Here is a 24646-nt window from a genome sequence, read left to right on the forward strand (position 1 = left end):
CAAAGAGGCCACGACATTTATCTCCCTGTTCTCCACCTCCACGTGATGAGTTAGGGGAATTACGTGATGAGGTTGGTGCTTTGCATCATGAGGTCAGTACTTTACGTGAAGGTAATGGTGCATGGCGTGATGAGGTTCGATCTTTACGTGGTGAGGTGGATTTTTTACGAGATGACAATGGTGCGCTACGCGGTGAGGTATATAGTTTACGTGATGAGGTTGCCGCTCTACACGAGATTGTTTCATTGTTGCAGAATGAGATTCATACTCTACGCAATGAGGTAAATTTGTTTAATACTATACTAAAAATGCAAATAACCTTTTTTCGGCATTATTTATTTATTTATTTACTGATTTATGTATTAATTTATTTTCAGTGGCCCGATAAGGTAGATGCTTTACGTCGGGTTTTTCTTGCACGATGGGGTTCACGCATCAGACGTCGTGCACGTACCATTACGTCTTCGTTCACCCCACTAGTGCCAAGACTCCGTAAGAATAAGCCCGATACATCTATCATTATTCAAGAGGCGTCTCCTATCGTTCAAGAGGTTACTCTCATCATCAAAGAAGCCTCTCCCACCGTTCAAGAGGCTCCTGTCATCGTTCAAGAGGTCCCGCCCGCCGTTCAAGAGCCCGATTCACATGGCGTCATATGTCGACATATTGATAAACCCCCTCCCGTGCTCGATATGATGGATGCGAGTTGGCTTTCGTATGTGTTACCGGCCAGTACCATTCCTCAGCAGGAGAGGGAAACACTACCGGAAATAATTACGGATAATACCCTTTGGGCTAAGACCGTAGCTGATTTTTATCTACATGAGCGGAGCAAGGGGTGTTATTCTGACCTATGCCAAATCGATGATGCTATTCATTTGTTTCTTGATCGGTCTTGGTGGGATATTTTATTAGGGGTTGAAGATAATGGCTACCTCGAAGGGGTGATAAGTATTATATTCTTCTTATATTGCATTTTGATTAATTTTTTTTAAATTATTAATAAATTCACTAATATATTTATTTTTTTAATAAAAAACAACATATTGATGCATGGGTGTCACGTCTTCTAATAATAAGGAAATTGAAGAAAAGAGGTACTCGATGGACTATTATGCCGACGTCTTTTCACGCAGCTCACTTGAAGGATCAGAGAGATGCTTCATATAAGTTGGCTAATGGAAAAACTAAACTTTATCCTGCGTGGTGGGAGGTCGATAAGGTTAGTATTTACTTTTTTGAATATTTTAAAGGTTTTCATAAATTTTATTTGATGTGCGCAATTATTTATGATTGCAGGTGTTTATCCCTATTTTGGAACGTCGTCATTGGCTTCTCGTCGAGCTTCAGCTCCCATCCCTGAAGACAATGGTATATGACATCATGTTGAATTACATACCATTGTCTGATTTGAGAGATATTATTACAAAGGGATGGAGCGATCATTTGGCTAAATACTTGAATGCGATTGATTATTGGACAAATTCTGGAAACAAGAAGCCAAAGAAGTTCAAAATTACAATGATCAGAGATGAGACTGCGCCATAACAAACGCAGGGAGCCAGAGGGGATTGTGATCCTCTTGTATGCTTGTGCTTGGAACGTTTGACGACAAGAAGTACACATTATCTACCTCACACAGATAGAGATAGAGCTGCAGTAGCCTTGTGGTTTCGGCATTATATGGCCAGATCGGTATATGCGAGACGCTGCCTACCTGCATCCACGTGTTGAAAGTTGTACATAAACAATTGGTAAGTTTGAGCAAGTGTTGTTAACATATATACTCTTTAATTAGTTTAAAAATATTTGGTTAAGTACCTAGAATTTAGTAATTTGCTGTTTGTTGGTTTTAGATGTGTAGAAAGTGTTGTTTGAGCAAATGTTTGGTTTCTGCAGGTTAATCCTGAAGTGAGCTGCGTGAAATGTATTTGTTCATAAACAACAATCTGGGGTACACTTTTTTTTCTTTGTTTAATTGAATTTTACATTGAAAGTTGATTTGTTTAATTGATGAGGAAATAAGATTTATTTTTTGATTAATTGATTTGTAAAAGTTGATTTGTTTACTTTGATTTGTAAATAAGAATTATTTTTTTGCTTGTTTAATTGATTTGTAAAAGTTGATTTGTTGTTTCTAAAAAATTCAATCTGCATTATGTTTGAAGGCAAAAAAGACCTGTTGAAGGTACAAATTCGCAACGCGAAATAAGCGTTGCGACAGTCAAATTTGCAACGCGAAAGTCAAATTCGCAACGCGATTTTTGGTTTGCGAATTTGACTATCGTAACGCTTATTTCGCGTTGCGAATTTGACTTTCGCGTTGATCGCAACATACAACATCAAGGTATATACAACATCAAATATATTCCAAGCTATAAATACAAGCTAAGTACACTTAAAGAAGCAAGAGAACAACTATCCAAAAACTCAAACACAATAGAAAATCCCAACATGATCAACTGAACAGATCATATCAATGTTCAAACTCAAGTTGTAGATTTTGATTTCCTTTTGCTTGGCAACATATGAGATTTGGATTTGGATTTTCTTTTTCTTGGCACCAAATGAGCTTTGGATTTTGATGAGCATCGGAAGCATTTCAGACTTATGATTTGGGTGGTACTCAGAAGCATTTCGGACTTATTATTTTTGTTATTATTACAAGTTGCAGCCCTCAATTATCGATATTTTTAGTTGCCATTTATTGCATTTCTCGTATACCACCCAGATCATACGCCCGAAACATTTCTGACGCTTTAAAGTTGACCAAAAAATACGATGGTCGGGATTTCCCTCGCGTTTAAAGTTGAATTTTTTTTATACATACAATATAATCAAACAAAAACATACATACACAACAAATTTATACATAACAATGTTCAAATAATCTACCCACAAAAATGAAATTAATCCGATGAAAAAGGGTTATTTCTAACGAAGTCTGGAATATTATTTTTCCAAATAATGTACCCATAACAATGTTCAAATAATGTACCCACAACAATGTTTAATTGATTTGTTGTTTAATTTTCAATCTGTATTATGTTGAAGGTAAAAAAGACCTGTTTAAGGTAAATTCGCAACACGAAATAAGCGTTGCGATAGTCAAATTCGGTTTGCGATTTTGCGTTGCGAATTTGACTATCGCATTGCGAATTTGTCTTTCGCGTTGCGAATTTGACTATCGTAACGCTTATTTCACGTTGCGAATTTGACTTTCGCGTTGATCGCAACATACAGCATCAAGGTATATACAACATCAAACACATTCCAAGCTATAAATACAAGCTAAGGACACTTGAAGAAGCAAGAGAACAACTATCCAAGCAATCAAACACAAGAGAAAATCCCAACATGATAACAATTGAACATATCATAGCAATGTTCAAACCCAAGTTACTAATGAATGTCTAACTGAAAATGTATGCATTCACACATAAAATACACATAATACAACGTTTGCATTTAAAAATCACCTAAGTTAATAAGTCCCAAAAGGTGAAGCCTGTTGTGATTGAGATTTTGATTTTGATTGCGATTTTGATTTCCTTTTGCTTGGCACCATATGAGCTTTGGATTTTGATGAGGATCCATTTTTTGATAGAGGAAAAAATGATTGTGATGGCACTGGTGATCCACAGGTCAACATTGTATGACCATTTTCCTTTTACCGACTACATGTCGATATCCTCTTCTCTTCACCCTTAGACGGTATACGATCGTGATTTTTTGGTCGGCCAGGTAGCCTGCTGTCCATGACTGGTGGCAAAACTGTTTGTAAGTCATCTGGTATGTCCCACTCAGAAGGATGTGGACATGGGTAGACAATCTCGGCATAAGTCTGTCGATATACTTCTGTAGTGTAACAATCCATAGTGTATGCACTTGAATCATCTTGGTTTAGATGAAGAGCAACTTTTATAACATGACTACACGGATAACCAGATGTTTTCCATTTCTTACAACTACACGTCTTTGCATTTAGATCGACAAGCCCATTTAAGTTATTATCCAATACTTCAAACAAAGTGTTTGAACATGGTTCAACTCTCCAGGACGTTGACTTCACAACATGTTTCGTTATCTTTTTTCAGTCCATGATGTAACGCGACGTTCCAATGTTCCTGTAAATTTAAATAAATAATACTTAGTAAAATATATGATAAGTTACGAATTTAAAGAAATAATACATGCATGGTTTCTTTTCTTGTAGTACCACTGTTGAATAGAGGCTCGAAAAAACTCCATTAACATAGTAATGGGTAATTTCTGAGAATGACAACTTAGAGCGTTGATTGATTATGCACTATTAGATGTCATAAAACCATATCTTGCTCCAAGTTGATGTACTCTTGACTATCTTTCAAACCCGACATCTTCTAGTGTTTGAGCACATTGAGGCAAAACACGTCTTAAATAATATAAATGCTTATTAAAATCCACTTCCCGATAAGCTTTTACAGTCTTCCAGTATGTCCATTTGTAATTTTTTATACCAGCAGACATTGATTTTAGATTTCTATACAAATAAACACCACAAAGTCCATGAAAAACATATGGGAAACAACTTCTAACAGCGTTGTCAATTGAGTTTACCCTATCGGATATAATTGTCAGATTATTAATAGGACCTATGCAATCCCTAAGATGCCCCATAAACCATGTCCATGAATAAGAGGTTTCAGATTTGCCAACCCCGTAAGCTATTGGCAGTATCCCATTGTTAGCATCCATGACTACTGCTAATAAGTTTACTCTAAGGTATCGACCTTTCAAATGTGCTCCATCAACTATAATAACTGGACACATGCAAGTAATAAACGAACGAATCTACAAAATCATATACACAAGAAATATAATCATTTAAATGTGAAATGCATGCAACTAACAAAAATGAGTCAACAAAATTATAATTATTTACTAACCGCAGCACCAATGGTGATAAACATCAACTCAAAGCGTCCATCTCTATCTGTTTTGATATGAGTTACCGACCCAGGATTTTTCAGCTTTAAATTGTGACAATAAGCCGGCAGTTGGGCAAACGATGGTTCTGGCAACCCCCTCAACAATTCCAAGGTATAACATTTGACTCTCCAAGCTTGAGAATACGAGATACTAATCTTGAACCGATCATTCATGTCAGTCATAATTTCATGTCCCCGATATACCCTTCCATTCAAAAACATTAACTCAGCCAGAAAACCATCCAACACATTTTTGTTTGCCTGTCTATGGTGAGGAAAAACTTGGGTTCTTGAACATGTATGTTTATCAATAAAAGTCCTAACTTGAAACATTTCACAATCTTTTATCCTCTTTGCAATCATACGTCACGTACAATTTTTGTCAATCATACAGCTTGTTTCAAAATGATCTTTGCTTGATTTGTTAACTCTTAGTTGATAGCCATTTTCCACATATTTCGTATACAAAGCTATCTTCAAGTCTTCCTTTGTATCAAAACAATCATCTTTCTTGATACGAATAACTTTTGTGTAACAATCAACTGATATCTTTACCAACTCTTCTTCCGGTATCTGAAGTAATTTTGGCATATTCCAGTTATACTCCCGTGGCATTTTCTTCTTTTTTCTTTCTTCGGGGACTTCTTCTTTTTCTTCTTCTTCAGGGTTATATGAATTACATAATGGATGTTCAATATGTTCATTCACAGTCGTAACTTCCTCCTCATTATCATCAACAACATCTTCCTCGACAGCGGCTGTTTCATCATCAAAATTTGGGTATTGACCAATATCAAAATCATTACATGCAGGGTTTGTTTCTTATTTCATCACATCATCAAAATCTGAGTATTAACCAAGATCAAAGTCCGGGTATTGACCAAGATCAAATTTCGAATACTGACTAGTACTCACAATTTTTTATGTTGGCTCATAATCGTCTAACTGGTCAATACGAAAATCAGAATTTGGTGCTGAAAGTTGATTGGGATTTGGATTAGGAAAAGGTTGTGGGTTTTGAGATTGTGTTTGATATTGTATTTGGAATTGTAAATGTGGTGAAACAAAATTTGCTTGGTGATGAAATTGTGGTGGAACCATTAAATTTTGGGTTGAAGAACTTAGTTTATTACTACCCACTACTGACCCAACTTCACTACTTCTAGGTTCAACAACATACAATGTAACATCATCTTCTTGCGAAACACTAATGTAAGCAATGAATCGTTCAACATCTTCATTGCCGGTTAACAAATAAACTTTACCTTTTCTCAGATAAGATAGCCTAAATCCACTTAGAGTCTCTAAATTCAATTTCTTTGCAACACGTAACATTAGAGTTTCATAAGTTAACTTTTTTAATGACAATTTTAGTTGAAGATTCATGGGTAAAGGCACATATTGTAAAACACCAAGAACATTCTCTCATGACCCTCCAAAACACAGATATATCCAAACATGATCAACATTAGATGATTCCATTCTAAAAAATGTAAATTAATTTACTAAACAAACGAGCTATAAACTAGATATCATCACTAACTTAGAGAAAAACATACCTTTATTAAGTTGATAGTTGATAATTTGAGAGAGAAATCATTGAAAAATTATATAGAAATAAAATTATGTAAAAAAAAAATAGAGATGGGGAAGGATGTCGTTGGATTTAAGAACGGATGTCGCCGGAGAGAGTGATAGATGGAGATGGAATGAGTTGCGATTTAGAGATTTAGGTTATGAGTTGCTACTGATGCGTTGTTATATACCCAAAACATTTGAGTTGTGAAACTAAAACCTGTTGCGAAATTAAATTCGCGTTGCGAATTTGAAATTCAGTTGCGAATTTGACTTTTGCGTTGCGAATTTACATATTCGCGTTGCGAAATTGGAAACTGTGTTGCGAATTTGTTGGTCATTTTGACAAATCTAAAAAAGTTAGTTAAATTCGTATATTATAAGGTATTTTTTGTCACTGAAGTTATTTTCTATTAATAATATTTTCTAAATTTAAATGTTGCATGTATAAAAATATATCCAATCATTTATGATTTTCCGGCTTTTGAATTTAAGTCTTGCCATTTTTTCATTTAATCTCTGAAAATAGCATAGTTTGATAAAAACGCCGCACTTCCTTTTGGAGGGGGTGTTGAAAATACCAAAATTTATAAGCCACTTTGAACAAGGAGAAATGGTTGCGTTGTTTAGTTGTTCTCTACTTAAAAAAAAGCTGGCAAATTGACTGGGATTGGTCATGGGGTCTATACGCATAAGGACAATTTGTCTTTTTTGTTGCGGGTCCCCACTTAATAACCATTCGCATTTTGGTCCATCCTCTCTCTTCAACAGCATTAGCATTTGGTATGGATTCGTTGTGCCGATGAAGTTGGAAATTTTGTGGAAGAAAAAAGAGATCAAATTTTAAAGTTTTAATCCAAATGGAATGAGATTAAATGATTAGTTTTTTATGAAGGGTCAATAATGTAATTTTTTAATTCGGTAGATAACTAAAAGGCTTAAATTATATACCAGTATTTATAGTAACGAGGGACTAAAATATAATCTAACCAGTTAATAAGGGGACCAAGGCCATCCCATCCACGATTCATTGACGTGAACAAAGTTAACCCCAATTATTTATTCATTTCTAAAGTATGTCTGCACGTTAATTCATCTGTACTCCAAAACATCGCAAAATATCATATTGACAAAAAAAGAATCTTAATTTTGACTAAAACGTAAAAATAACACACAACATAATATGTTTCCACTGATTGTCAAAATTAATTACAGATGCTTACAATAGAAGAAAATGGGTAAATGACACTCTAAAATTCCTCATGACCTTTATTGTCTGAAATTAATTGCTTTAGACAAGTGTTTGAAGTAAGAGTGTAAGAGAGCCGACCAAAATGGTACATGGAGTGGAAGACACGAAAATTTATTTATTTTTCCTTTTCTTTTTCTTCACATCCCAAGGGAATATTTGATTCACAAGGCAAATGCGCCATTTTCCCTTTATTCCCTTCTGGTTCCCCTGTGTTCTAAAAGCAGTGTGGGTCTCAGACTCTCCAAATATTATTCAAAGGGCAAAGCTACTAATAACATATAATCATCACGTTCATATTTAACTGAGTGACACTAAATAAAAAAACATACGAAATCTATGATCTACCTACTCAGTTTATTGAATTCCACGCCGCCAAATTGGATTAAAGGCCCACTCACATGAGGCCGAATCTATATGTACCAACAAAATTAAACTGCAATTTTGGTTTTGATTCACATCATTAAAGGCCGTTGGACCACCAAGATTGGGTCTCATTTTGCTTCAGCTACCATCAAATCATGGCCCATGAAATGCCATAGTCAATAGAACTAGCCAGTAGCCATTACAATTTACATGTATCAGCATGCCTGTAGGGAGCTAGTCAGAGCACTAAAACACAGAAAAAGTTGGAATTTGAGGAAGCAAACAGTAATACTGGTGAGATCAAAGATCATCAATTTCCCCTCATGAAGGCGGTCTCAGCCGTCTGATCGTTTATTGGCCCCCACACTCTGCCACCAATCACTGAACCACTTTTTGTTCTTTCTTGTCCACTTCACGTGCCCGAACCCCCATTAAATCGACGTCGTTTTAGAATAAGTTTGTCATTGAACTTCGCAGTAACAAAATATACAGAGCATGTTGTGGGGTGAGGTGCGGTGGTTGCTACAAAAGCTCACTCTTCCCACACCACTAACGCACAGTTTTTTCTTTGGTTTCCACGCTCCCCAGTGCTAAAAATTTGACCCTTCTATTTCAATGTAGATGTTGTAGCGTAATACATCTGGGGCACCAAGATTTTGCAGATCTCTTCTTGCATTTCTTGCTTGAACCCTTCACTTCTCTAAGCTGAAAAAAATGTTGAAGATGGGGTTAATGACCATCTGCTTGTTCTTTTTCTGTTTTCTGGGTCTTACTGGTATGTACATGAAGCTTGCAAATCAAACCTTATGAATGTGGGCTCTTTCTGTTGTACATTTTCGTCTTTTGAAAACATTTTGTGTTCCTCTTTTTGCAGGCGCAGGTCAAGAATCTATCGAATACCTTAAGCTTTATGAAACAAGTGCAGAGGTTATTCACGCATTATCTCACGATGATCTTCCTATAGCAGTTCATGTGAATGGCAATGTCCTCAGGGAGGTCTCTAGCAGTGTTTTGAAGGCTGAGAGTTGGCTCAGAGTCCATGTTCTAGCTCACTTTCCAGCTACCAAAATCACTACCATTCTTGTGGGTGAAACCTTTCTCTGTCAGATTGATGAAGAAGAAAGTTTGGGTTTTTATTTGCCATCTATTAAGAACATTTATCACTCTCTTACAAGGTGGGGTCTAGAGAAAGATATCAAAGTTTCAACCGCTTTCTCTTCCAAATGTTTGATGCAAAACTCTGCTCTTTTTAGTGATGGTTTAGCTAAGAATGTCATTAAATCTATGTTGGAGTTCTTCCAAAACACAAACTCCACTTACTCCATAATTGTGCCTCCAAATTTATCTTCCTCTTTAATACTACTATATTCCCACCTGGATTTCATGAAAAAGTTTGGATCTCTTATGCTTACAAAGGTCAATGTGGTAGTCTGCGGTCAAAAGGTGAAATCCTCCATAAGCAGGAAGCTCTCAGCCTTCCCAGCTAGACCAACCCCGTCACCAGAAACCACTGCCAATGTAGCCAAAAAGCCTCATCCTCCACAATTCCCCACCGTTTCACCGCCTCCATTTTCCTTCCCTGTTGATTCTCCACCGCTATTTTCCTTCGCCGTTGCTCCAGAGCTGCCTTCGCCGTTTGTGCCTGCCAGCTCACCTACTGGCTTCCATTTGCCTCCTTGTAATCCAGCCTATGACGACACTGCACCAGCACCGCAGACGGAGATGATGCAACAAAAGCTTTGGTGTGTGGCTAAGCCTAGTGTTCCTTCCGATACTCTACAGGAAGCAATGGACTACGCTTGTGGTGAAGGCGGTGCTGATTGTAAAGAACTTATGACAAACGAGAACTGTTTCTATCCAGACACCATGGTCGCTCATGCTTCTTATGCTTTCAACAGTTACTGGCAGAAGACCAAGAGGGATGGTGGAACTTGCAATTTTGGTGGCACTGCTATGATCATCAATGCTGACCCGAGTAAATTACACTTAACCTATAAAATTAGTTTTCACTTAAATTTAAGCTCTCTTGCCTTGATTTCTTTTGAGAGTTGTTTAATTACAACATGATTTCATGTTCGTTTCAGGTTTTCTTCAATGTCGGTTTGATCTCAGCTGAACAATGGAAAATGTTGGGTTTGTTTCAGCACAAACTGGGATATCTGTGGGGTCTGATTCCAGGGCGAATTTGTCTCTTTCTTTTTGCCTTTTATTCTTAGTGGTTAGCTTAGTACGGAGTAGGACTTAAAGATTCTGTTTCTTTAGTTCTGTGGTATCCTTTGAGAAATTTGCAAGACTTTTTTAATATGATTCCATATGCCCTTTTGCCTTGAAACCGTTTTTCTTTGCTTGATCTCTTTAGTTAAAATCTCATTGCCCTTTTATTTTCGACACTAGCTAAACATAGCTGCCATGTGGTGCCGTACTACTACCGAACCATAAAGTGGCCGGCCCCGGGCCATGTACTGAATGTCATCGACTCGTTGGCAACAACCAACAACATGACTTGGTCAGTCGGGGTGTTGCTCTCTACCTCTATGAGCTACCAATTAGTAGCCGGCCAACTTATTCAAAGCATTAAACATTCATAAATAGATACAACAAAAAACAATTATAACAAGCCTACGTCTTGACTTGGATTTCAGCAAACCTGTCATTTTCATGCATTTCAAGTGTATTGGAATAACTTTAAATTAACCTTTTGTTATAGCAATAAATTTCACTATCTATACTTTGAAGTTCCTATATCGAGATAATGACCATCATGTTAGAAAAACTTTGTGCTTATCACTTATTTGATGAGATAATGCCGGAGAGTAAGAGATAAATAGCCCGATCTTTTAGTTAAGCTAAGTTAATTAATGTAATGGTCAGTGATCGACGTCGAGCAGGCTAGCTAGTCCTTGGCCTACACATTGCACGGTTTCTCGTGGGCTAGCAGCTTCTCCCCCGCTTTTCACTCACCTGTTCATGGACAGGTGGACCACCCAAGAAATTTCGCGATGACTCAACCAACTAGCAAAAGTCGCAGCCGCGGTTACCGATTGATACGCCACACTATCAAAATCAAACCAAAAAGCAAAGTCATCGAGTTCCCACTTCTGCTGTGGCAAACACGATACAAACGCTAGACACACCAATCTCTCATGTTTCCACGGCACTACACATAAAAAGAGAGAAAATTTGGAAATACTTTTACCAACTCACCTATAGAAGGCTCCTGTTCAAATTACTGCTGGAAAAAGAGCAGGAAAGTTGAAGAATAGACCAAGTCCTGGTTTTTGACTTGAAAATAGTGGAGTAATTAAGTCACCATTTGCTTTTATTAATAAAACTATGGTAATTAGTAACCCAATCCACACTTCATTCACCCAATGGACGACGACGTGCTAACATATCTTCAGACTATTTTCTCTCAAGCACTTTCCTTCCATCCTTCTTTTATATTCCTTGTTCCTTCCAATATAAAAATCATTCCTTCTTACTCAAAACCAAGAGAAAAACGTCTCGTCGATGGCTCTTGAAACGTTGAATTCTCCAACTTCAGCACCTCCACTGCTCCATCATGATGACATGGTGGACCTCCACTATGTTGAGCCATGGACTAAGAGGAAAAGAACGAAACGACCCAGAATTGAAAACCCACCTACAGAAGAAGAATACTTAGCTCTTTGCCTTCTCATGCTGGCTCAGGGAACCACCGCCACTACCAGAAACAACCCCTCTGCCGCCGCGAAAATCTCCCTCAATCATTACAAGTGTAAAGTTTGTAACAAAGCATTTCCGACTTATCAAGCTTTAGGTGGACACAAGTCCAGTCACCGGAAACTTGTCATTGGAGCTGACGGACACCCTACCACCACCGCTTCTGCTGAAGATAAATTCTCTGCTTCCGGTTCCGTCATAGCCACGACGACTAGAAATTCAACTCCTCCCATGGTGAACAACCAAGGTGGCAAGACTCACACGTGTACGATCTGTTACAAGACGTTTTCGTCTGGTCAAGCCTTGGGAGGACATAAACGATGCCACTACGATGCTGGCACCGGCAGCAGCAGCAACAATAACAGCGGTAGCGATGGTGTTAAATCATCGAGCCAAAGTCAACGTGACTTTGACTTGAATTTACCTGCTGCCCCCGAGGAAACTAGTATTGAAGATGTTCATCGGAAAAATAAATTTTCCGGCAACGATGAGGAGGTGGAGAGCCCTTCCGCCGACGGCAAACCACTGCGACCACCACGTTTATTGAATGATATTGTAAAAGATCAGATTTGGATTCGGTGAATGATTGGAGTGGACTTTGTTGTTGTTTATTTTATTTTTTCCAATTTAATTTGCATGTTCATCGTTATTTATTCTAAACTCTTTCGGTATTGTTTATCTACTGAGGATTGATTGAATTATAAAAATTTTGTTTGGTTGAATGAAGATTAAATATTATGATATACCTCGACTCGTCCTATGTAACATCCCCAACCCGCATTCAACCCGATTCCGAATTCTATGTGTCACATTGACTTTTCAAAACATTTTCCTTACAAATTAATAAAATTTAAATCCATATTTCAGGAAGATGAATAATTTTCATTAAAACATTTGGTTTTACAAAACCAAATCAGAGCATATACAATACAATTCTCTTAGTATATGCCAACTAAATATAACAAGGTACACATGATTCAAAATTCTTTACTGATTTGAACTTCGTAAAGGAGATGTTGACATGTCTTACTCCACTTAGCTTCTCTTCTCGCTTTCCAGAACCTACGTGTGAAACACTCACACGCTAAGTTGTTGACTTAGTGAGGCATAAAACAAGAATAATATGAACCTTATATACTTAATAATGCATGAACATTTCACAATTCATATAATAATATAACACAAACATCATATACAATTTCATATAACCAATTATATACATTAACACATATAATCATTATTTTAGTCGCTTTATTGACATTATTACTATCATTAATCCATTTAGAGCATATAATTTGATCTTAATCTTTGAAGAACTTTATATTATACTTTTCACAAATGAAACATATAATATCATACAATATTTCTTTATGTTATTTCTTTGTTTAGCCCATGTACACTTTTGAGAACTAAAGATATGTGAGTCTATTGAGGTTGTGCACGTATGCTGTCACCACAGCTCGTATAATTCTCACTAGGGGCACTGAATATTTGTCCCGAAGGACCACTATGTCCCGAAGGACCACTGTAATCCCTCGACTCTTGGCATTGCCAACTATACCAAACTCAAAAAATGCAGATTTGTTATGGAAAAATATGGCAGATTCCATCAGAGAGGTAGGCAAAAACACCCTTGGGTTGTCGACAGGGAAGGTCAAGGAACATAAAGAATCGTGGTGGTGGAACGACGAAGTCCAAACTAAGGTGAAGACAAAGCAAACTTGCTTCAAGGAGTTGTTACAATGCACTGACGACGAAGAAAGATCGAAAGCTAAACAAAGATACAAGGAGGCAAAGCGGGAAGCCAAGAAAATGGTGGCTAAAGCAAAGGATAAGGCATACGAGGAAATGTACAAGAGATTAGACACTAAGGAAGGTCAAAACGGCATCTTCAGGCTTGCAAAATCCAGGGAGAATAGGAAAAAGGATCTAGGTAGCATTAGGTTTATTAAGGACAACAATGGTGTCCTCTTAGTGAAAGATCATGATATTAAGAGGGTTTGGGGTAGTTACTTCTTTGGCTTATTTAATGACGGTGCCTCTCCCTGTAGAGATAGTACGTTGATGGTCAGCCGACCATCATACAACAGTCATTGACTGCCCTACAAGTAAGATTGGGTTTGAGGAAGTCAAAATGGCTCTTAGAAAGATGGGAAGGGACAAAGTTGTCGGTCCAGATCAAATTCCTATCACTGTGTGGTTGGCACTAGGAGAAGAGGGAGTTAAGTGGTTGACCAACATCTTTAATATTATTCTAGAGACTGCCAAGATGCCAGAGGAGTGGAGAGAGTCTACGGTGATACCAATCTATAAGAATAAAGGCGATCCCCAATGTTGTGGGAACTACAGAGGTATTAAACTACTCAGCCATACCATGAAGCTATGGGAAAGGGTGATAGAGGCTAGGTTGAGACAGGTTACTAGGGTTTCAGAAAACCAATTTGGCTTTATGCCAGGCAGGTCTACTACGAAGGCGATTCATCTACTTCGACGGCTTATGGAGAAATATAGGGAAAAAAATAGAGGTCTTCACATGGCGTTCATTGACCTTGAGAAGGCGTATGATAGCGTTCCCCGCGATACGATCTGGAAGACATTGGAAACTAGACGGATCCCAACTGCTTATATCGCGCACGATTCGTGATATGTACTGTAGATCTACTACCTATGTCAGGACTACAGTTGGTGACACCGAGGCATTCCCGTGGAAATCGGACTCCACCAAGGGTCGGCTCTTAGCCCTTACATCTTCGCTTTGATTATGGACGACATCTATTGTGCGACACCAGACGGTGTGCCATGGTGTATGCTTTTCGCTGACGACATTGTCTTAGTGGCTGAAACTAAAACTGAGTTGAATAGTAGATTGTATACTTGGAAAACAGCTTTGGAAGAAAAAGGTCTAAGGATCAATATTGAAAAGACAGAGTATTTATGTTCAAACTTCAGTGGGAACCAAAACGATGAAGATGTAGAAATATGCATAGAAGGACACGTTCTCCCCTCAAAGGATTGTTTCAAGTACATAGGGTCTATGATACGTAAAGATGGGGGTGTAGATGAAGACGTTTCTCACCGTATAAAGGCGGGATGGCTAAAGTGGAGGGCTGCTACTGGAGTTTTGTGTGACAAGAAGGTACCTCTAAAACTTAAGGGAAAATTTTATAGAATGGCAATAAAACCAGCGCTGCTGTATGGATCAGAATGTTGGGCTATCAAGAAAGATCACGTAAGGAAGATGGAGGTCGTAGAAATGAGAATGCTTCGATGGGTATGTGGTAGGACACTGTGGGACATGACACCAAACTCTGCTATTAGGATGTCCTTGGGGGTGGTGCTTGTATCTGAAAAATTGAGGGAGGGAAGACTACGGTGGTTTGGGCATGTCCAAAGACGACAACCATCGGATGCGGTTAGGAGGGTAGAGTCGATTACAGTCGACGGTACCAGAAGGAGAGGTAGACCAAGGCGGAAATGGGAAGACTGCTTGAGATCTGATTTGAAGGATTTAGCCCTTACCGATGACATGACCTCTGATAGGAAATTATACTAAAGACCAGGGTAGCCGAGTAGGGCGAGTCACATCCGTGTATCATCTTTGTCTTCTTTTAATGCCTTTGTAGTAATTTCATTACTTATACTTTTTATACATTTCTGTCATTGGAATTTATGAAGGCCTAGAACTAAGGTAGCGGAGTAGTGTTGCCTTAGTTTAGGTTCTAACCCATTTGACTTTATCCCTTCTCGAAGCCTGCTATCGTTGAATTTTGTGTATACTGCTCAACATGTTTCCTCTTTATAATTTTGGCAGGGTCTTACGTTTCTGTCTATATGCAGATATTTTTATACAGGGATTCATTTGCAGGGATTACTTACCATTACAGACGTGCATATGAGGACTGCATATGAAGATTGTTCAACTACGTATTTTATTTATTTATTTAAGTATGCATTGTATTTTATCTTTATTTTTAATTTTTTGACTGCCGGAGGTCCTCATGGAAGCTGCTCTGAACCTGGCGTTGGGGGACAACCTACTACCCTACTCCCCCTTACCCCATTACATATGGGAATAGGGTTTTGTTGTTGTTGTTGTTGTTGTTACACTTGTATTCATGTATACTCTTTCTATAATCCATATAATAATGTCATATACTCATCTCATCCAATAATTGAACATAATTATATCTTAGTTTCATTTTTATGCCTATATCATATAAAACCTAAGTCTTCCTCATAGAGTTATACTACATATTCACATACTCTCATATTATCCTATAAGTACATACTTATCTTGTCTCACTTTTCCATTTACTCACATAATTATTTATACCATGTCACATGATTTATAATAATATCTTGAATTTATACATATCATATAACCTATACCATAACATATAATTTATATCGCTTATCTCATTTTATTTATGTACTAAGTTAATCTATTTATTTCGTACAGTTCCACACAATTCCTATCATCTTCTCACCAAGCTTTATATTTCTTTACCCTATAACTCCTATTTCCTAGTTTCCGTTAAATATATATATATATTCCCTACATCGCTTATCTTATAGATTCATATCATTATCTATGTTCATGTCCTCTAATTTATAAACTATTCTCATATAGTCTCGTAATTTCATTATCATATAGTTTATAGTTTGTTTTCTTATGTCTTTCCATCGTCATATATTTACATATATCTTATCACATGGCTTGTCTCTTGTAATTATATAGTTACATAACTTATTTTATATTCTCTTATTATCACATAATAGTATTCTACATGAATCATGTAGTACATACAAACCACATCAACAGATATAGGCATGCATACATACAAATCATGTTATTCACACAACTCATGTAATACATATAATCATATATACTTATATCAAACACATGATCATGTTCATGACTTCATGCATACTACTATAGGAAATAGACTCATTGCAAGTCATATAAACACCATATGCCACTGGTATGCACTCACCTGACCTCACTAGTCAATACCGATCTCTTATCTTTCCCTCGATCGATCTTACTTGCCAAATGTTTTGTAACTTGTTTAGGCTTAGTATCTACATAAGTATAATTTCCAAGATGATTATCAGAAGCCTAAACATTATAATTCGATGCTAATAACTTAAGCTAACTTAATGAGAAAAATTCATATTTTCCTTTTAGGAGGGTATCAGTACACTACTGGGGTATCGATACCCAAATTAAATTCGACATTTGCTAGTATTGATACGTGCCTGATGGTATCGGTACCCCTCCTTTAGGTATCGATACCTCATGAAAATGTTCTTCAAAATTGGTCTTAGGGTATCGATAATCATTCATAGGGTATCGGTATCCCTTGCACAGAACATGACATTTCACCCGAAAAATCATCAACACTTCACAACAAATTCCATACTAAAGCCCCTTTCATACCACCAAACTCAACTACAACCATTTTTACTATCCTTTAACTTCTTAACACTTTAAAAACTTGAACATCTCATTCCAATTCTTGAAACTAAGAAATTTACTAAGGGTCTGTTTGTTTGGGGGGAAACCAATTACGAAATTGGTTTTACCTGAAATCTCATGTTTGTTTCACGTAATTCGTTTTTCGGAAAATGTTTTCCAGTGTTTGGTTGGAGGAAAACTGGTTGGTCAACGTAAAACATTTTCCTGGTCAACAGAATTTCCTTTGTGTTTTTCTGGAAAATAACTTACGGTCTAATTTTCCGTAAGTCATTTTCCGAACTTTTCACTGCAAATAATAAATACTCAAAATAATTATATTTTATGAATTTACTATTAATAAAATATTTTAATAACATTTTAATCAAAATATTAATTTTTAAAATTTTTAAAATATATTTATTAATATTTCTAATAATATAATATTATATTTTTAATATTATAATAAACAATCAATTATATTATAATAATAAAGATTATTTTTATTTTAAAATATATAATAAATTATTAATAAAATTTATATTATTTATTAATTCCATAGAAATAATATTATTAAATTATTAATAATGAATAATATTATTTATATATTTAATATTAATCTAATAATCTAATAATATTTTAATAAAGATATTTAAAATATACTAATTAATATTTTTAAAATATAATATAACACTATTACTTTAATAAATAATTAATATAATTTATAATATTTTTATTTCAATAAAATATACTAATATTAATATTTGTATTAATAAAATTATAAAAATAATATTTAATAAAAAATAAATTATTTTAATATTTTTAAAATAATAATATTAAATTTTATGATAAATAATATTATTTATTATATTTAATATGTGTAATAAATAATTAAAAAAAACTCATCAACTAGTGGAAAAAAGGTTTAAACAACATCTTCCAAACATCGTAAAACGTTTTCCAGATATTTTTCAGAAAAATGTAATTCATTTTACGAAAAACATTTTCCGGAAAACTTTTTCCAGAAATGTAATTCATTTTCCAAATTTAAATTATAGTAATTCATTTTCCATAATTCAATTTCCAGAAAACCAATTACATGCAAACAAACAGACCCTAAGTTTTCCACGTAATCCAGACTTAGTTCTAACACTTATAACATCTTATTCACACCTATGACAAGTCAAATTCAACTTTCAAATTCATTTAAATCTTCTTATTCACAATTTCACTTAAAAATATATTTACTTAATCTCTCCTAACATATCTATCTTTGAGTTTTTACTTATCTTTAAACTTCCTTAAGCTTTCTAACTATCCAAAGAATCAAAACCCATAATAAAATTAAGGAATAATCAACTTATAGGAAACCCACCTTGCAACTGAGCTCACGGGAAGAAGAAGAAGCAAGTTGAACCATCTTTCTAGACTTTTCTTTCTTTTCCTTCCTTTTCCAAGTGATATATCTTATATAAAGGAGAAATAAAAATCTTTCTTATGAAATTACCATTATACCCTTCAAACTTTACATAATTATCATTTAATCCAATACTGAAATATTCCTATTTAAGTCCTTGAACTTTTAACTTGTTTTAAAATTGGGCACATAGTTTTTAAAATTTGCAATTTAGTAACTGGCCCTGATTTAGATAGTTTTTAAAATTTGCAATTTAGTAACTGGCCCTGATTTAGGATGTTACACCCTACATATGTTTATATGATTTACATCTTATGACGTAAAACTACCAAAAAAATTATATAATTTTAAATTTAATAAAAATTATTATAAAAATTAAATGATCTCAATAATTAAAGAAATAATGATTATTTTTTAAAAATATAATTCGAGCAACAAATACTCGTGGGCAACCTAACTAAACCCAAAACTTTTGGTTCTCATCTTCCTTGTTTGTGGCACATGTAATATATAATATGTGTATTTATTGACTTGGTCGGCACTCGTCTACAAATATTTGGTCTAAAATATTAAAAAGTTTACTTTTCAATTCTGATACATATATACATATGTACGTACGTACATACATACATACAAGATATGACTCAATCCCACAGCTCATGTTTAAGATTTTCTTAGTGGTGGGCTGGACTGAACTGGTTTTAAAAGCTCGAACGTGACAATTGGGTGACTTAGGTTAAATTCGATAATCCTAACGTGAAACAACATGGTTTTAATAATTCAATGCAAAGACTAATATTTGGACAGAAGCTTAGTTAAACTTGCTCCCTTGCTTGCTGATTAACTTCATTTAGGTACTGCATGTGATGTAATATACTCAGTCCTCGCTTTCCTCAATAATTCCCATATATATAATACTACTTTAATTATGTACATATTCAGGCATGCAGTCGTCTCTTTTAAAAAATTTAAAATTTTATATATAATTTAACTATTTTTTATAATTTCTATTGATAATCTTTAATTACATATTATAAACATGTACATAGTAAAATTTATATATCACAATGATTTTTGTTATAATGAGACATTATAATTTTAGTTTTATATATTTTAAAGGATTTAAAAAAATTATGCAACCATAAAATTAAGTGTTAATGTGTATATGCAATTTCATCACAGGTTCATTGAATATAGAGACTAAACCTGGTAAAATGGTATGGTACATGGATCTTCCATACAATTTGACCCAAAGAGCTGAACTGAAGCGACGGATTCTGAAAGATTGAGTAAATCACAGAAGGAATAAACGGCATGAACTGCAGAAGGTTCATTGAACCCACCATTACCAAAGTTCTCTTATTTATTCAGTTTTCTCTCCATTAAAACTATGAATCTGGAAAGCTAAAGCCAACGAACATATCTTTACAAACATGTCAGGAGGATCCAAGATCTTGCTTTTTAAGTTATCAAACTCGGAATATTCACGATTTTACTTGATGTTTATAAAGATTTGAAAGAATATTTGAAGTCAAAACAAAACCTCCCAATGTGATTTACGAAGAGCATGAGAATCCGAGGCCATGTGCGTTGCCATTATCACCTAAAGTTTTGAGTAACACAAAGCCTTCAACTTTATCAACTCTGTCTGCTGCAAATATATTATTTTCTTTTCGGTTACAGCAATGGCAGTTGGACAAACACAGAGATTTGCTAGTTAAGGTTGAATATCTGTCCTTTGTCCGTCTTTCGAGTAGGGAAATTTTCATTGGAAAGATTGTTTAATTTTCTTAGAACGTGCGAAATAATAATAAAATTGATTATGTGTATCATATTTATATTATTTCCATATGAAAGTATGGTACTAAAAATATATTATACTAGAAAAAACAAAATAAATACAATACAAATGCATTCATATATCAAATTATAGTATAAAATATAGCAAACGATTCATTGATGGACGGGTCGTTATCTTAGAAACAAGCACTAAACAGTGGATTGTTATCATCTCAGACCACTCTAAAAGCAAGTGAATTACTAAAAGTTTACCTTTTTTTCTTTCTTTTTTGCAAAACCCAAAAAAGAAGTGTGGTCAAAGTTTGGGTTTTTATTTATAGTATTACGAAAAGTTTGGATTTTTATTTAAAATCAGAATATACATAAGATAAGAGGGTAAGAAATTTAGTTAAGGAGTGGGAACATTCTGAGATTCGGCTGTCAAAAGATGGGGATCAGGCGAGGCGATCAGCCAACTTTGTTGATGTGATATCTGGTTGGTAGTTTTTATGCTATATGGGACTTTTTTATTATTATTATTTGATTTGGTGTTTCTTTGATGTCCCTTGCTTAAAAGATACGACACACACACATATAAGGTAGCTGTTTTATGCACTAAACGTTTTAAGGCTCCTTTTTCTAGTGAACCCACCAGGTATGCTCAATTCTAATGCTTTTGAGTCGACCACTTTGTTTCATGGTGAGGTGGATTTCTTAGTGTTTTGACTGCTTCTCTTCTGTTGTTCTCTGCCATTCACAATGAAACATACGATGATCTTGTTGATGTGATGCCACTGCTTGTGTCATTAGATTTCATTGTTTTAGTCCAAAAACGATGTGTTCTATTGAGCCGAGTATTGATTATTTGGTTCAGTTGTTTGTTAGTGCTTTGTTTAGGTGATAAGAACATGGGCATGTTCCTGGATTGATATTTGTGTCACATTTCTGGATTAAATTTACCAGTTTTCTCATCTCTATTACTTCGGAACAATCTCATTGGAATTGATGATTACTTGAGTAAACCCTTTATGTTGGTTTCTTCAACTCATACTACTCTCTTCCTTTTCTTGCAATTTTTTTACCTTAAAAAATGAACTGAAGATTCATTCTGGGTTTTGGGGTTTAGAGATTTTTGTGGACCTCAAAAGTTATTGGTAATGTTGTAGGTGAGAATACCAGTTACCCCTTAATTCTCCCCTTTATGGTGGCCTTATTTTGTTTGATCATACTAAGAAATATACATGATTTTCCTTTGATCCATCCCTTCCTAGTGTTTAAACTGAAATATATTTGACATTGAGGAACTCAGTTAGTATTTTGGTACTGATTTTTGCCTTGGAATGTTTATAGATTTAACAGCAGGCGAACTTTTCGAGTACTAAAAAGAATACAAAAGGCTTCAAATCTTTCGTTATCAAGATGAAGTTCATGAAACTGGGATCTAAGCCTGATTCATTTCAGACTGATGGAGACAACGTTAGGTGAGTTTAATACACTCATTTATGAAAACTAGTTGTTTTTATCTGATAGTGCTTTCAAGGTAAGTGTTATTCGAGTCTGATCAAACATGTTTCTTAAACTTGAATTTAAACCACGGATATTTTGTTGATATAACTGGACAAACATTTGTAATAACAGGTATGTTGCAACTGAGTTGGAAACCGACATGATCGTTAACATCGGGGACGTGAAATTCTATATGCATAAGGTAGGAACTATGAACCCACCGTCAATCTATGATCATACAAAGGGCATGTGATTTGATTGTCATGGGAGATATAAATGGTTATATGCTAAATTTTCATCTTTTTGTGTCTGTTAATGGTCGAAACATCATGGTTGCTGACATCAATAACGAACAATGTTTCTGCAGTTTCCCTTGTTATCCAAATGCGCACACTTGCAGAAGCTGGTGGCAACATCAAAAGATGAGAACAGGGGAGAAATTCACATTCAGGATATACCTGGTGGACCTGCTGCTTTCGAAATATGTGCCAAGTTTTGCTATGGTATGACAGTCACTCTCAATGCATACAGTGTCGTTGCAGCTCGATGTGCGGCTGAGTACCTTGAGATGTACGAAACCATTGAGAAAGGAAATCTTATCTATAAGATCGATGTCTTCCTGAATTCAAGTATATTCGGGAGCTGGAAAGATTCTATCATTGTTCTTCAAACCACAAAATCTCTACATCCATGGTGCGAGAAACTAAAGGTGGTTAGCCATTGCCTTGATTCCATAGCTTCCAAGGCTTCAATAGATGCTTCCAAGGTGGATTGGTCTTACACTTATAATAGGAAAAAGCTCCCATCGAATAAAGGAAATAGTTCACAATGGAACGGTGTAAGGAAACCGCAAACGGTCCCAAAGGACTGGTGGGTAGAAGATCTCTGTGAGCTTCATATTGATTTATACAAGCGTGTGATAGCAACAATTAAAGCAAAAGGCCGAGTTCCAGGTGATATAATCGGAGAATCCTTAAACGCATACACGTCGAGAAGATTTCCATGTCTTAACAAGGGTATGATCTGGAATAATGATTTCGTGAAGTTTAAGTCATTGGTTGAAACCATTGTGCAGCTGCTGCCCGCTGAAAAAGGCACTGTTTCTTGTAGCTTCTTGCTTATATTATTAAGGGTAGTCATTCTATTGGATTGTGAAGAAACGGAGAGAAATGAGTTGACAAGGAGAATCAGTCAGCAGCTTCCCGAGGCCACGGTGACTGATCTTCTAATTCGAGCTCCGGCTGGAGAAGCTACAATATATGATGTTGACATAGTTCATAACTTAGTTAAGGAGTTTGCAACTCACAGTTCTCGAATTGACCACATTGAAAATGAGTTCGAGGAGAGTCAAAACCCCAAGTTTGGACCAGATGGTTCTAAAGTTTTGGTAGCAAAGCTAATCGAGGGTTACCTAGCTGAAATCGCACGAGATCCGAATTTATCTCCTTCAAAATTCGTCAATCTTGCTGCTAGTATAGCAAGCTTTTCAAGACCTTCACATGATGGACTTTACCACGCCATTGACATGTATCTGAAGGTAATTTCAAACCTTTTCTTCTCTGGTTTTTAACGTTGGTAATTCAATCATCTTTCTGTTCCATAATTCATGTTTATCGATTTCAATTATTTCAACATCAAAATGCAGTTTGAACTTATGTGTTTCTATAAGAACTACACTATAATTGCAGGCTAACCATTTCTTCTAAATACAGGAAAACCGTGCAATCAGCAAGAGAGAGAAAGAGAATATGCAGGTTGATGGACTGCAGGAAGCTATCGCCTGAAGCGTGCACGCACGCTATGCAAAACAAGAGGCTCCCATTGCGTGTTGTTTTGCAGGTCCTCTTCTTTGAGCAAGTAAGAGCTACATCATATGCTGGCAATAGCACAACTGAACTTCCAGGCTCCATTAGAGCCCTTCACCCTGGAGAATCCCATATCAGCTCGAGGTCAACAACAACCAACACCGAAGAGGATTGGGATTCTGTTCCAACAGCTGAAGACTTCAAGGCTTTGAGAGGGGAGCTTGCTACTCTAAGATTAGGCAATGATAGAAGCCAAAACGATGCCGTCAAAAGTGCTGCTGCATGAAAGGATTGGTCATGTCGAAGATCTTTTCGAAACTTTTATCAGGTAAGGAATACGGTGAAACTAGCAGCTCGGATACATCGGAGAGCCCTGGCTCAATCAACGCTGAGGAAACAACTTCCAGCCCTTCGACAAGTAGAAGGCATGCACTAACCAGAACTGGAACATGCGTTAGCTGACTCTAAAATTGTGACAAAATGACAGTAGGACATTGGAACGGACATTTCTAGGTGGTTCAGTTCACCTCATTGGTTTTTTATTTCTAGTAAACAGAAGAAGGCGACGCATATCGAATAGCCCGGTGATTGAGTTGTAACAAAAATTCCATTCACTGTCACATTACAGTATAAGCAGGGATAATCATTTTAAGCATTGAAACGTTAGGATCATTACAGTATAAGCAGGGACTGAGCTTCAATGTCACGTTCAGGATTGGGTGTTTAGTCTCCTTGTGTGACAATGAACGTGAGGAAATAAATAAATAAATAAAAGGGATTAACGCAAGAAAATCGGTTACATTGGTAATCTCCCATTCTCTT

General features: G+C 35.8%; 2 protein-coding genes and 1 pseudogene across 2 annotated transcripts; all 3 read left to right on the forward strand.

Moving 5' to 3' along the window:
• Positions 1 to 8709: 8709 nt before the first annotated feature.
• On the forward strand, positions 8710 to 10492 carry LOC120125589 (glucan endo-1,3-beta-glucosidase 1-like). The gene is made up of 3 exons (XM_039143986.1): positions 8710 to 8935; positions 9035 to 10135; positions 10245 to 10492. Exons 1-3 carry the CDS (start codon positions 8875 to 8877, stop codon positions 10274 to 10276), a joined length of 1194 nt encoding a protein of 397 aa, XP_038999917.1. The 5' UTR covers positions 8710 to 8874; the 3' UTR covers positions 10277 to 10492.
• A 1067-nt stretch (positions 10493 to 11559) lies between these two features.
• LOC120125590 (zinc finger protein AZF1-like) lies at positions 11560 to 12493 on the forward strand. The gene has a single exon (XM_039143987.1). It carries the CDS (start codon positions 11671 to 11673, stop codon positions 12442 to 12444), a length of 774 nt encoding a protein of 257 aa, XP_038999918.1. The 5' UTR covers positions 11560 to 11670; the 3' UTR covers positions 12445 to 12493.
• A 9401-nt stretch (positions 12494 to 21894) lies between these two features.
• On the forward strand, positions 21895 to 24365 carry LOC120125624 (annotated as a pseudogene).
• Positions 24366 to 24646: the final 281 nt, after the last annotated feature.

This window comes from Hibiscus syriacus, unplaced genomic scaffold, assembly GCF_006381635.1.
Source record: "Hibiscus syriacus cultivar Baekdansim isolate YM2019G1 unplaced genomic scaffold, ASM638163v2 tig00110435_pilon, whole genome shotgun sequence".
In the NCBI taxonomy this organism is placed as follows: domain Eukaryota; kingdom Viridiplantae; phylum Streptophyta; class Magnoliopsida; order Malvales; family Malvaceae; genus Hibiscus; species Hibiscus syriacus.